General features: G+C 34.3%; 1 protein-coding gene across 3 annotated transcripts in view; it reads right to left on the bottom strand.

Annotated features, from left to right (window-relative positions):
• Nucleotides 1-15,977, bottom strand: part of Kcmf1 (Potassium channel modulatory factor 1) — a 293,565-nt gene that overhangs the window by 184,156 nt on the left and 93,432 nt on the right. For all 3 annotated transcript variants that reach the window (XM_090393120.1, XM_090393121.1, XM_090393119.1), the window contains exon 4: nucleotides 1,388-1,489. In XM_090393120.1, coding sequence (XP_090249246.1) covers nucleotides 1,388-1,489 — 102 coding nt within the window. The remainder of the gene's footprint in view (nucleotides 1-1,387; nucleotides 1,490-15,977) is intronic.

The following is a 15,977-nucleotide window of genomic DNA, read 5'->3' as shown; positions in this document are numbered from 1 at the left end:
TCATCACTACTGCAAGCATGCAACCACAGTGATGGCGGAAACGAAACTACAGCTGAAAGCAACGCCACCTGAGAACAGAAATGCGCAATTTCCACAGAAATCTATTCGAAAATTGGTATTGCCACCAAAAAAAAAAAAAAAAAAAAAAAAAAAAAAAAAAAAAAAAAAAAAAAAACGCAAATCAAGGGAAATAACGTCCACATCAAGTTGTTAATGGCGGCAAAACAATATATCGTGAGAATAGGCCTTAATACGTACCAATGGAAAATGACGTAAATGGCAGGAAAACGTAAATTGCGGGAACGTAAAAACGGGGTTTTACTGTATATAAGTACCATTTGATTTGATTCCATAGCCACTAACATTTTCTTCTTTATTGTTCCTTTTTCAACATGCTATATAGTTTTTTTCCTCAGATGGTAAAGAAACTTTTCTTCATCTAGAACAATTCCACACACATTGCTGGCCTGGTTGACCAAGTGGTTAGCATACCCACTCTCCAACCAACAGGTCGCAAGTTTGTATACTGCTGTCAGCATTGGATGTTTGTAAATGTTTTAGATGGGTGATGAAATTCAACCAGTGTGAGACCACTGCCCCACTTATTGGAGGCCTGAAATGGCTTGAAAAAGTTTAATGCTTGGTTTCTAGAGCAGGGTTTCTGGACAATGTAAAAATAAATAAAAAATATATATAAAATTGGCAAAAAATGGGGAAAAAAAATTCTTAGTTCATGCATGGTACAAACACCCTACAGGATTACTGATAATCTTTCATGGGCAGGAACTATATATAAAAAAATATACATCTATATATAAAAATAAGACTTCATAACATGACTACAAAGATGATGATGCTAATCAACTACTGCCTACGAACAATTCCTAAAAATAAAAACTAACCTCACTGTCAATGAATTTTGGTGCAGGGCCATATTAATTAAATATTAATATTGCAAGGCTATGAACTGCAAGTGTGTTGTTGGTGTCTTGCTACAAAAATAAATAACTGAAATCTGAGTAGATCAAAATTCAAATGACCCACTTTGCACCACTAGTGACGAAACATACAGAAAGACAACACAATGCACTGAAAATACATTAATCTGAATCACATTATTCCCCCCCCCCCACCACAAAAACTGGATAGTTTGGGTTAGAAGACTTCGATGCAATTTAGATGCAGTAGCTGGATTCAAAAAGAAAACCATTTCATTGTCTGATTCTTCTATAGCCTTCTTATATAGCTGTTAGGTATAAACTTTTTCAAAATTTTATAAACACCTGATGTATGTCCAAGCATATAAATACAAGTAATAAATGAAAATCTTACTCTGTATATTATCTAAATATAATGCTTTATTTATCTAATGTATAGAAAAGGATATCAGATCTCTAGGAGCACGATGCTCTAAAGAAAGATGAGCAGCAAAATCATCAGTTACATGATTTGGTTCTCCTCCTGGGAGAGAAGCACACACTGGACACACCTAGTAGAAATTCAAGGAAGTTTAAAAATCTTCTTTTAACAATACAGTAAAGATAATTAAAGAATCAACCTGGTTTCACTAATCTAAATACACACACACACACACACGAAAATAAAAATTAAACTAATTAAAAATTATCACAAGTATCACTGCTAAGTAAACTAAACAACTTCTGTTCTCAAAATATTTTATATGAGCATAAAAATTTTGTCACAAAAAATTATATAATTCTACAGAAAGCAACAATTTCCAAAATGGTAAACAGATCAATATCAACACAAGTAAGAATTCTGAACTGATTCATAGGTACAACTGACTCTAGAATAACACAGGATTGACTGCGTGGGCCCAGTTATATACAAATTTTTTCAATAAATATACTGGAAAATTTTTTGGAGATTTGCGACAATTTGAAAAAACTCGCAGAACAACTTAGCCTAGAAATATTGAAAAAATTAAGAAAAAGTTAGGTATATCATAAATGCATAAAATATAAACACCAATCTATTATAAAAAGTTAAAATTCATTAAAACGTATGCACACAAACACCTACAGACCATACATGACGTCATTTGTAGTATTAAATCATAACTGCATAAAATTGACGGTTATTAATTAATTAGTTAAATTCATTAACATAAAAATAAAAAATTTATAATGATTTATTAATTAATGTATAGGCTAATCATGAAGCAATCATATCGATTACACTAGGCTCCCATAAAGCAATCATATTATTGCTTCTTTGTTATCAATGCATGAATTGTTATACCTGAAAATACATATGAATTTCTTTTTCACATTATCTTTTCATTTTTGATGTCTATCTGCAGTGTTTTGTATCATAAAAGACAATATTGATGTAGGTACTGACAGACGATTCATCTTGTAAACAGATGATGTAAACTTACAGTACTGTAAATGTATTGTTTCTTTCTTATGATTTTCTTAATAGCATTTTCTTTTCTCTACTTTACTTTATTGTAAGAATACAGCATATAATACATATAACATACAATATATACGTTAAATGACTGCTTATGTTATCGGTCGACAGTAAGCTATTAGTAGTGAAGTTTCTGGGGGAGTCAAAAGTTATATGCGAATTTTTGACTGCGGGCAGCTGGGTTAACCCCTGCATTGTTCAAGGGGCAACTGTATTTCAAAATGCTTCATTTATAGATGAGTGCAAATATCAAGTATTTCTAAGCCTCCGTAACTCAGCTGGTATAGATGAGCCCCTCTAGCTGGAAAAACCTGGGTTTGAACCCAGTCTATGATATGAAGAATCTTTATCAGGCCTTTTCAATCAAATAGTGAGTTAGCTTGCTTCATACAGAGGTGGACATTTTTTCTCCTGGAAACTTGTTTTTCATTCCTCAAACAGGCAATCCAACTCAGTAAATACCCAAATCTACAGGCATAAGCACTTGTTCTTAGATTTGTAGCAGAGGAGCGACATACTATCTGCATATTAACCACAGTGAAAATTATTTAATTGTAAATATTTCATCCTAAGTATCTTAGGACATCATCAGTACAGTAGTTTAAACAATAATAGGAATAACATACAGTTAGGGAGCATGATTACAATAGAATCTCATTAAATGTGCATAACGTGTTACAGAAGTAAAAAAAAAACAAAAAAAAAAAACTAATAATAATTATTTTACACAATTTTGTATGACAATTTCCCATACTTAAGGAATAGTAAGAACATCGTTGCAGTTTAAATTTGGTCTGTGTAGTAGGGTTTCAGAACTTTCTTTATATAAACGTTCATGTTTATATAAAGATCTATGTAAAAGTTTAGACTTTTCCCAATGGATCCTATGGCTTCGATTTTCAATTCCGTGTTGAGAGAGGCCAGATTTCTGCAGTTTAAAAAGACGAATGTGGTCTTGATGTTCCGAGATGCATTTCTGAACAGACCTACCTGTCTGTCCAAAGTAAGACAATTTGTATGAGCATGGAATCTCATAAAAGAGAGAGATTCATTATGAGATTCCATGCTCATGCAAATTGTCTTACTTTGGACAGACAGGTAGGTCTGCTCAGAAACACATCTCGGATCATCAAGACCACATTTGTCTTGTTAAACCACAGAAATGTGGCCACACGGAATTGAAAATCCAAGCCATAGGATCCATTGGGAAAAGTCTAAACTTTTACATAGATCTTTATATAAACATGAATGTTAATATAAAGAAAATTCTGGAGCCCTACTACACAGACCAAATTTAAACTGCAACGATGTTCTTACTATTCTTAAAGTATGGGAAATTGTCATACAAAAATGTTAAATAATTATTATTAGTTTTTTTTTTACTTCTGTAACACATCACGCACGTTTAATGAGATTCTATTGTAATCATGCGCCCTAACTGTACGTTATTCCTATTATTGTTTAAACTACTGTACTGATGATGTCCTAAGATACTTAGGAGGAAATATTTACAATTAAGTAATTTTCACTGTGGTTAATATGTGTGTTTCTTTTAATTATGAACTCACCACAGGTTTCATTTAAAAAAAAAAAAAACTATCTGCATTAATCTGTGGTGATCCCTAATCAGGGAACATTATCTATACTAAGGAATGGATTAAAGAAAAAGAGGCATTTCTATTAACTGCTCCATCAAATGTATTTTGATTTTCTGATGGGTCTGCATAAGACTGAAGATCACTGCTAAAGATCAGGCACTTACATACTCAAATTCCATTAAAATTAATTCATGACTAAATGAACTATGAAAATTCCACAGTTTTGTATTATTATATATGAATTCATAAATATTTTACTTTCATGAAGGATTAAGCTTAGATGTTGGTTTTAACGGATACTTTTATAACATTTGGAATATGAAAAATAACAATATGTGAATTACTTTGTATTAAGTATAGTTACATAACTATCTATTAATTATGCAACTGCATACTTAGCCAGGAAAAAAAAGGTTAACACACATAAAAAAAGGGATAAAAAGGTGGATTTATTTTAGAATAACTTGAAATAAAGGACAAGTGAGAAATAATTATTAAAAAAAGGTACTATATAAACAGGATTGACAACTGTGGAGGATATTAATAATGCTGTCATATTGCAGAAAGGGTAGGTAAAAGAATTTATTGGTTGGCTGGAACCAATGAACTAAGAGGTGAGAAGTATTATATGAGTGAGGGTGTAAGAGTTATTGGAAGAAACAAAGAAGACCTAGAGGGTAAAGTTTATAAATCTTTTGCCTCACTATGATAAAGGTAAACTGAGAAGGAAGGCAATGAATCCATATGCAAGTTGTGCAGAAGGAATGAAGTAAAGTTTGTGGACCTAGGACCCGAGTTTGATGGATGGTAAGATTTGCAATGCTGATAGGCTGCAATTAAATGGATTTGGAGTTAAGTGTTGATTGATTAGGTGTATATTTATTAATAAAATAGAAGCCATAGCCTACAAAATATTAAGGAAATTAAACAATGAAGAAAGAGGTACAGCACAAAATAAAAATTAATACAAGAAAAACAATAGATAGAACATTATAAGAATTTATGGTATGACCCAAATTTAATAGCAGAAAATAATAATGAAGAAATCAGTAGTGATATAGAATTGGAAGAACTAAAATAAGCAATAAAAAGTATCAAAAATAGAAAATCAACCAGATTAAATGGCATAAATACAGAGCTTTGGAAATATTTACATCACAGATTCTTAAAATTAATAAATAACTGTTGGAGGAAATGCGAGGTTCCATCAGATTGGTTAAAAGCTAAGGTTATATATCTATATTTAAGAAAGGAGACAGAGGTGATTTTGGAAATTACAGAGGAATAAGTATAGTAAATACAAGTTTCAAAATTTACAGTATAATCCTGAATAAAAGACTTAGAAATATTGCAAACAATCTAATCTCAGAAGAACAAAATGGTATCAGACATGGAAGATCATGTATAGACAATATTTATGTGCTAAAACCAATTATTGAAAAAAGACGAAAATTTAATTTAGAGGCTCATATGGGCTTTATAGATTATGAGAAAGCATTTGATAAAATACACAGAGAAAAACTAAGGAATATAAAAAAACAACGAATATCCATTACATTTGGTACAAGCTATGCAAAGTTTATATATTTAATTACAAAAATCCAAATCCATCTAATTGCAGCCTATTGGCATTGCAAATCTTACCATCCATCAACTTAGGTAATAAATTAACAGAAGGGATTGAAATAAATCAGGGTGTCAGGCAGGGATATAACTTATCTCCAACTCTATTCAATCAGATTATTAAAATATGGAAAACAACAATAAAACAAGGTATTCAGGTAATCAGAACTGTTATTAATACAATGCTGTATGCAGATGACCAGATTATATTATAAGACAATAAAAATGACCTTCAAAAATCAGTTTATGAATTAAACAAAATAAGCAAACAATACAATTTAAAAATTGCACAAAAGAAAGCATAAGTCATAGCATTTAAAGGTTGAGATCATGTTAGATCAAAAATGGTTATAGAAAATAAAATAATAGAACAGACGACAGAGTTTAATTATTTAAGCTGCAACATATCTAAATGATAAAGATATTGATGAAAAATAAAGAAATTTCAGAACATCTGTGGAACAATTAAAAGTACACTGAATAAAAAAACAAGACAAGAAACTCGATTAAAATTTTATAAAGTGATGGCCACTCTATTATATGGTTCAGAAACATGGACTGTTAAAAAGAAAGATGAAAGTAAAATACAAGCTGCAGAGATGAGATTTTTAAAAGCAATTAAAGGATGCACAAAATTGGGTCATTTAAGAAGTGAAGACAACAGAAAAGAACTAGATATTTACAATGTAAATGAAAAAATCAAGGAATATAGAGAAAAAAATGGAAAGAAAATCTATTTAGGATGGAAAGATATTGGCTGCCAAAAGCGGCAGATAGATATAGACCAAATGCCTAATCCTTGAAAAGAAGAGTTAGGTGTCTGGAGAGAGCTTTGTTTACTGAGAGTGTGGAAGCACAAAGTCAGGAAAACTAAAGAAATTGCAACAGATGCAGGTGAGTTTATGTAAAGGCACCCAGGAAGTAAATTAGTGTGCAAATGAACAAAAAATGCAGAATCTAGTCTCTCAGGCAACAATATCAAATGAGACAGTCAATTCAGGATGTAAAGATGGTTGAAGGCCTAAGAAGATACTACGTTTCTATATACTAATGAATAAGAGGGAGGAGTTTTTGGCATTAGTTAGTACAACCTAACCAAAAGTTACAGGTATCAGTGAGACTTATCTAATAGCAAATAACATAGTTACAGGGTGTGATGGATTTAGTATTTTCAGGGAGGATAGAGTAGACAGGACAGGGAGTGGGGTACTGCTGATGATAGCAGATGAAATGCAGCCAACAAGAGTAGGAGTCAATTGAGTAGATGGCAGTACTTTTGAGTCAATTTGGTGTGAGATTGAGGCCAATAGGACAAAATATACAATTGGTTGCTGCTATAGGGCCAGCAGATGACAGGGATGATGGGGAGGACAAGCATCGGCAAATTAAAACGAGTGCATGTCGAGTGATCATTATGGGAGACTTCAACTTCAGAGATATCAATTGGAAGGAGGAAAGATCACATAGCAGGAAGGAAATGGAATTTATACACTTACTGAGAGATAATTACCTGAAGCAGAATGGGACAAAGGGGACTTGGAGGATGAGAGTGCTGGATCTGGTTATAGGATCAGAAAACCTGTCTTTATAAACAAGGTTGCTACATTGCCTCCAATCAGAGACATGATCACATGTGGTCTTCAGTTGGGCGGTAGAAAAAATGGAAATTTCAGTAAAGAAAAAAAAAGTAGAACTATGGCAGGTAATTAAGATACACTTAGGAGCCGCTTGAAGCAGCACCATGGCATAAAGGCCTGCAAAAGAAGGATGCTCATGGTGCATGGAGGGCAGTGAAAGGGGTGTCTGCTGGAAACAATACCACATTATAATTAAAAGAAACACACGTATTAACCACAGTGAAAATTATTTACTTGTAACTATTTCATCCTAAGTATCTTAGGACATCATCAATACAGTAGTTTAAACAATAATAGGAATAACAGTTAGGGAGCATGATTACAAAAGAATCTCATTAAACGTGTGTAACGTGTAACAGAAGTAAAAAATAAAAATAAAAAATTAAAAAAAAATAATAATAATTATTTTACACAATTTTGTATGACAATTTCCCATACTTAAGGGATAGTAAGAATGTCGTTGCGGTTTAAATTTGGTCTGTGTAGTAGGGCTTCAGAACTTTCTTTATATAAACGTTCATGTTTATATAAAGATCTATGTAAAAGTTTAGACTTTTCCCAATGGATCCTATGGCTTGGATTTTCGATTCCATGTCGAGAGAGGCCAGATTTCTGAGGTTTAACAAGACAAATGTGGTCTTGATGTTCCAAGAGGCATTTCTGAGCAGACCTACCTGTCTGTCCAAAGTAAGACAATTTGCATGAGCATGGAATCTCATAAATGCCAGGCAATATCAAAGGTGAGAGTTTGTCCTTAGGAGAAGGTAACAAATTGTATTTCTTCATAATTTTAGAAAGACGTTCGGAGATGCCTTTGACGTAAGTATGGGAATCCTATGGACTTCTTGTCTGGTTTGATGTGTGGAAGTGACTGATGATTTTTTGAGTTGTTTTAGGATTATATCCATTTAGGATGGCTGTATTTTTGATTACTTCTAATTCTTAGTTTAGAGATTCTTCAGAGGAGCAGAATTTGTGTGCTCTGGAAATTAGTGATTTAATAATGCCTGATTTCTGAGATGCATTATTGCATCACCTGGAAAGGTCAAATTTACAAGCAAGAAGAAGGAACAGCAATGGGATCTCCTTTATCAACTCGCATCAACTTTATGTTAGAAAAAGAATTTCCACAGGGTATCTCATTTTTGGATTTACACATTCAAAGAAAAGAAGATGGTTCCCTCATCACGTCTGTCTTTCGCAAGCCCACATTCTCAAGTCGCTACATTCACAATTCTTCCGCTCATCATCCATCTTAGAAATCAGGCATTATTAAATCACTAGTTTCTAGAGCACACAAATTCTGCTCCTCTGAAGAATCTCTAAACCAAGAATTAGAAGTAATCAAAAATACAGCCATCCTAAATGGATATAATCCTAAAACAACTAAAAAAATCATCAGTCACTTTCCCACACATCAAACCAGACAAGAAGAAGTCCATAGGATTCCCATACCTTACGTCAAAGGCATCTCCAAACATCTTTCTAAAATTATGAAGAAATACAATTTTGCCACTACTTACAAACCTATCAACCAAATTTACAATTTGTTGCCTTCTCCTAAGGACAAACTCTCACATTTGATGTTGCCTGGCATTTATTAGATTCCATGCTCGTGCAAATTGTCTTACTTTGGACAGACAGGGAACCACCCCCCCTGGGATCGAGTAAAAAATTCCACAAATTATAATCGTAAAAGTGATCGAGATATGTAACCTTACACCCTCAACCATGGAATGCTTTTTCTGTCTTAAAATTTTATTATGGGTTGGCCTGTTTCGGCCCACGGCGGGGCAGCCAAAGAACACGTGTTTTATTGCAGCAATAAAGCACATGTTCCTGTTTTTGGTTAATCTTTTTCTGATTTGTGAAAAAAATGTTCATTACTGTTGTGAACAGCGATCAGTGTTCATTTTCTCTATGTGTCTAGTGAATCACTGAGTGAAGTGTGAATTGTAAATGTATAGTGAAACAAATTTAAACAGAAAAATACATTTTTAAAAGGTAAGTGTATGTAATTTAATATTATTTTACTTGTTAGTTTTATGATTTTTCTGCTTTTAAACTGAAATAATTTGATTTAGGATTTTGGGATTAATTAATTAGTTAATTTTTAATAAAATATGCCGGTCAATTTTTCTATATATGAAATTGTGCTAAAAACTATTAATTCCGAATACTTTTTTCCCTAAGAATTAAAGATCATTAAAATCGATGTAAAATGAAAATAATGTATTTATAGTTTACATCGACAAATAATTACATCAAAAAATGCTAAAAGACGTTTATTGATGTAATTATTTGTCTCCAAGCTTTGCCTTCCCCCTGGAAAATTTTCTGCAGACGCCCATGTATACGGTCAAATTGATGTGAAATTTGTAGCGCGGGTTGCATAACCCACATGACAGCACACCCAACTGAAATGGGCACATGACGCCACTGATTATATATATACGTAGGCTGTTCAATAAGTAATAAGACTATATTTATACAGAAAACAGATTACCTTTAATCGTCATCATCTACATGGTCTTTTTCGAAGTAACTACCGTGAGACGCAATGCATTTGTCTCAACGTTGCGTCCACTTCTTAAACACATGTGAAAGTCTGTTTTTTGAGAGGTCTTTCAAAACCGCCTCTGCAGCTTTTACACATGCTTTGTTGCTTTCGAAATGGCAACCTCTTAGTGGTTTCTTGAGCTGAGGAAACAGCCAGAAATCACATGGTGCGAGATCAGGACTGTATGGAGGGTGTGGTTGGATATCTATGTTGTTCTTCTGCAAAACGTCCACTACAGAACCAGCAATATGTGGCCTTGCATTATCATGGTGCAATAAGAAGCCATTCTTCGGTAATGGACGCTTCCTTTTGGCGTGCTGTACCATTGTCCGTAAAACATCCGCATAGTATGAGCCATTTACAGTATTCCCGGGTTCTACAGCGTGTTGGTAAACAATGCCTTCGTAGTCAAAAAACATTATGGACATAATGTTTTTTTGACTATGTTAAACTACGTTTTGACTGTGTTTTTAAAATGGATGCTTCCATTCACTGCTTTGTTGTTTCATTGTAGAGTCATAGTGATACAACCAAGCTTCATCTGCTTAAACGATGCGTTTTAAGAAGTTGTCGCCTTCTTGTTCCAGTCTTTCTTTCCATTCTGTGCACACATCCACTTGATGCTGCATTTGCTCTGGTGTCAAGAGTTTGGGAATCCATAGGGCGCAAACATGTTTCAGTCCCAAATGTTCAGCCATGATTGAGTGAACACTTCCCACAGAAATATTCAGGATAACATGCAGCTGGCATACTGTAATTCTGCGATCCTCCTTGATGATAATCGCTGCTGTGTTGATCATTGTCTCTGTGATGGACGTTGAAGGTCTTCCCTCACATTCAAGATCTTCCACATTTTGCCTTACTTCCTTCAAAGTTTTATGCCAGCGAAAAACACTTGCCCTCGACATTGCTTCATCGTGGAAAGCTTTGCGTATCATGTTAAAAGTCTCCGATGCCGATTTTTGCAAACGCACACAAAATTTAATCGCATAACGCTGTTCCAAGGACGCTTCCATTTCGACGACTGGTCGCAGCTCGTAGGCATGCCGAAACAAGCTTGCGTTTGGTCACGTGACACTCTGGCATCAGCCTGTATACGCCATCTATCAACCTCTTTTGTTAATACAGACAGCAACATTTCTTTATTCCACAGAAATTAATATTGTGATGAGTAGTTTCGCGACAGTAAAATTAGTCTTATTACTTATTGAACAGCCCTCGTATATATAAATCATGCAAATATACATATAAATTCCAACCAACTGGTATGGAATAGTTTCCAATAAAAGCTGAAAATTGCTTAAAGTCCTAACGTCAGGGTATGCTAGACACTAAGTAGGCTGAATATGTGTCATCCAAATTCTTGGAATTTTTATACCACCATTATTGTTGAGATTAGGGTGGTTAATCAGAATTTCAGAAGCTTCGTTAAATTTTCATTCATATCAGGTTTTTGTATGATGTAAAGAGTAGGTACTTTTCCAATCAGTGTGATGTAAGGTGTTGAGAGCGTGATGAAGCATGAAGGAAAGAATGTTTAATTTGTACATAAATGATACAGGAAATAATTTGAAGGGAGATATTCAGTTCTTTGCTGATGGTGCAAACTTGGTGTAGAGATGTTGCAAAATGATTTAAATAACCAGACAGTATAGAAGAAAAAAATAATCGATGTCAATATGATGTGAAAGTAACTTTATGCATTTTGGGATACAAAGATTACAAGCTGTGTACTGTTAGATTGTGATAGAGTGGAAATTTATGTATTCCTATCTTATCACAGTCTAACATGCTTTTCCAAACAAAAGAATGAGATAAATACAATAAATTGCCTCTAAGTGTAGAATAAGTATTATGTATATATAAATCAAGTGTGTTCTGTTATGAAAAGGTTAAATAAGTATGTATTTTGTGCCATTCACGAATGTGGTTAATTTAATATTGAAAGTGTAAAACATTAGCAGAGCATTATAAAACATGTATAAAAGAGTTATGGAATGTAAACACAAATTCAACAGTTGGGGGGGGGGGGGGGGGAAGTCAAGTCCAAAGGTTACGCGAAAGAGCAGCTTGCCCAAGTAAACAGTGTGACGTCAGCGGGGGAGAGATATGGACGCCGTGACGTAGTAGCACGTGTGAGTTGGCTGGACATCGAAAAGGGCGAGAATCGCCGAGAAGGAAAGAGAAAATATAAAGGTCATGCGACCCTGTAACAAGGCTTTTTTGTTCCTCGATCTCCGGTGTTCCCCTCTCGTGGTGGCGTCGGGGCAGTATCTCCGCGGAAAAGGACAAGTCAGGCTGTCCACAGAAGGCCAGTTTCCTGTGAACTTATGAAGCCTTAAAGAACCATAAAGGAAGATAAGTAGACTTTGCTTGTGTTTCACTGCATATGAATCAAAGATTTGTGCACGTTAATATGTTATAAAAGAAAACATTAATGATACAGGATAAGGTTGTATTGCTATCAGTTTAGAAGGATATTGAATTTAATCTTACTATTTGTCGTTGTGTTTAAGTTCACTTTTATATTGAATGAAGTTAAGAATATGTTAGAGTAAAGAATTGGCATAATATAACGAGATTGTGAAAGATATGAATGTTATCTTGTGTAGTCTAACAGAGCTACGGAGTTTTAGATTGCTTATGATAATAGTACATGATTAATGCATTAGTGAAGGTTAATATAATTCTTACTTTAGGAAACTACTGAATAATATTTGTTAAGTATAATAGTAGTGTTTGAATATTACACACCTTGTCTGGAACTTCCTTAAGATGGGATTTTAATATATGTTATTATGTGTATCAACTTTGAGTATAATAAACCTTGCTTTTGATTCTTACAAAGACTTTCTGTGATTCCTGGAATCCGATGCACCACTTATAAAATATTAATGCGAACCTATGCGGGATATTAAAAGGGATATTAGAAAAGAGTAAATTTTGGCCACGTCTGCAGAGTTAATAGATATCATTAAGTACTGTCCAGAGATTACCTCTTGGTTGTTAATGTTTAATAATCTAATAGCGCTAAGTGGTGCAGCAAAACAAATAAATTTCTTGGCGTTTTACGAGAGGTAAATCTTAGACACTCTGATACTGCCTCGATCTCGAGGAAATTCCATTGTCCCTCAGAGGTACCACATGCTACCCGATAGTGTATTACGGAGATAAAACAACAAAGGTTTAAAATAAGTATAATAAGGAAGAAAAGGTTACAACATAAATGGCGGTAGGATATTGGTAGAATAAGGTTAAAATAGAAAAGGGTTTAGGTGAGAAAAGATTGAATAAAATACAACCATTGTAAAATAAAAAAGACAAGAATTGGATACAACAGTACCACATTGAAGGAACCATACTCCAGGAAATTGATGAAACAAAGGATTTTGGAGTAGTAGTAGATACAGTTGAAGTTGAGAGGGCATATTGCCAATACTGCTAGGGTAGCTCACAGGATTATTTGGTTATTAAGAAGCACACTAACAAGCAGAGATAAGGGAGTTATTTCTTTATAAAGCCTTTATACAACCACATCAGGATTGCTGTGCTCAGGTCTGGTGGTCACCTGAGTTTTTTGTGGATGATGAAGTGCTGGAGAGGATACAAAGTGACCAAAGTAGTGGCCTGTGGAATGCATCCTATGAGGATAGATTGAGGGTTTATGGGTTGTAAAAGTTGGTTGATAGGTAGAAAAAAAAAAGGAGGGGAACATTTAAGTTACTTAAAAGATTTTGTAAGATTATTTCACACAAAATATTTCAGCTCTTGGCTATAAGAGGCAAACAAGAGGTCATCCCTGGAAATTGGCTAAGAGTGTAGTTAGCAAGGGTGATTAGATGTTGCAGTTCGAGAATATTGAATGGAATGAAATGGAATAGGTTGCATGAGTCAGTTGTAAGTGCTTTGTCTATTAATGGTTTTAAAGAGAGGTAAGATAGTGTTGATAGTTTGGGTCTCATATGATGGGTTTTTAGAACTCCATGTAGGTGCCTGTGCAATAATAATATTTAAAAATTAACAACAATCATCAAAAATTTAAACCAAATTTTGTTTAATATATAAACTACTTGAAAAGATCAATGGACACATAGTCTGAAGAACAAATAGCCATGGCAACCACTGTAATAAGATGTAGGACCTCCTTTTGCTGTAATGACTGCAGAAATCCTATGGGACATACTTTCCACAAGTGTATGATAGCGATCAATGGGAAATTTGGACTATTCTTCCTGTAGGCATGCAATGTGGCCCAGAACTGTTGCAGTGCAAACATCCCTTGACCTCACCTGATGCTCCAATTCATCTCACAGATGTTCAATAGTGTTAAGATTGGGGCTCTGTGGAGGCCAGTGAAGTGTGGCGACATTCATATCCACAAACCATGCAAGTTACAGCAGCAGTCTTATGACATGGTGCATTGTTTTGCTGAAAGAGACAATGGTCAGTTCCATAGAAATACTACAAAGTAGGAAGCATTGCATTGTCCAGAAAGTTCATCTGCTTGGTAGAGGGTGTAGCATGAGTCGTTTCTCCATAACACAGCTTTCCAAGATGTGTTATTTTTCTTTTCCCCTTAAACAGAATTAGCTAAAACAGAATTAGCTAATCTTTTTGCTGTCTGTATAACTATATTTCCTAGACTGATGAACTCAACTTTTTATCAAACATTTAATGGGTGTAATGGCGAGCTTACTTTTGGTAAACAAAACTGTTAGTGTGGAATGAATCACAGTGCCAGTTAGGATTGCTGTTTGCCACATGTAGCTTTTACTTTGGATATGTTTTTTGGTATTTCAGAAAGAAAGTAGAAAAAGAGGTTTTTCTTCAAGAAGTCACACATTAAAAACTGGCTGTTATGCTATTTATTAATAAGCACAATTAAAGTTATTCACAGAAAATGAAAAATGAACTTTTCTGGAGATCCAGATGTTATACAAAGGTAAGACGAAAAGAAACAAAAAAATTCCTTGCAAGAAATAAGGCAATATTTAGCTTTACTGTCTTGGCACTGACATTTCAGAAGGCTGTTAGTGAAAATTTGATCATATGAGAGAAAGGAGTATAGTGTACTAATACAAAAATGTTAGTATGATTTGTAATCAAATGGAGATGACAAATTAAAGGGCAAAGCAGGCAATAATAAATAAATAAATATTACACATTACATATATTAGTCTATGAGGAAGAGGGTGACCAGTGGTGTACAGTTCTATGGCTGGGCTGTTGTTATGCAACTTGAATTTTAATAACATATATATATATTATTATTATTATTAACACGTTCATTACCAATCATGCAATATCACGTGATGCAAGTTCTCACCGAGCAGCCGATCACGCGTTATCACGTGGACGTTGCTATCAAGTAAAAAAAAAATTGGCCACCACATGAAATTCCAATTTTCAGCTTGGCAATGATGTGTTAAAATGCATTGGGGAGGGTTTTGGATGTGATATCCTTTGAAGCTGATAATGGTAAGAGAGGAAAACTGATAAGGAACATAACTGATATCGAATGTTCCACTACAGGCTGATACTGAATATTCCACTGCAGTGAAATAACATGGGCAAATTCAAAATTTGCCCATGTCAGTTCAGTAAAATCCATCCAAAATTATGCATTTTGGATGGAGGCCGCCGGAGGCAATGTATTATAATAACGGTGATAAACTGGTTGAGTCATAGCATTGGATAGCTCTGTTAAAATAAACACCTGAACAGTGTTCACTTAAGGAAGTTTTTCCTCCTTCTTCACAAGGCTTTGATAATACCACATCTCATACCATCTCCTTGGAACCCAGACACCTGGATTACAAGGACAAGGACAAAAAGATATGGTGGCAGGTTACCAAGAATGGTAACCAGCCTGTGGACTTGTGCATGTGAGGAGAAAATGAAGGAATATGGTCTTTAAAGGTTTGAGAAATAGACAGAGAAAATATGAGAGAAACATAAGTTAGTAAAGGAATCTTATAGTATAGATACAAGTGAGATTTTGTAGCTTATGGTTGGAGATAAAATTTGGGGACATCCTTGGAAACTAGCCACGGGTCTGGTTAGGAAGCATGTGAGGTGCAGGTTTATGTGGTGAGTGTGTAGAATGGGTCACTGTTAGATGTG

Source organism: Typopeltis vanoorti, chromosome 5 (assembly GCF_054136105.1).
Source record: "Typopeltis vanoorti isolate ZY-2024b chromosome 5, IOZ_Tvanoo_1.0, whole genome shotgun sequence".
NCBI classification, from domain to species: Eukaryota; Metazoa; Arthropoda; class Arachnida; order Uropygi; family Thelyphonidae; genus Typopeltis; species Typopeltis vanoorti.
This window is presented reverse-complemented; position numbering and strand designations above follow the sequence as displayed.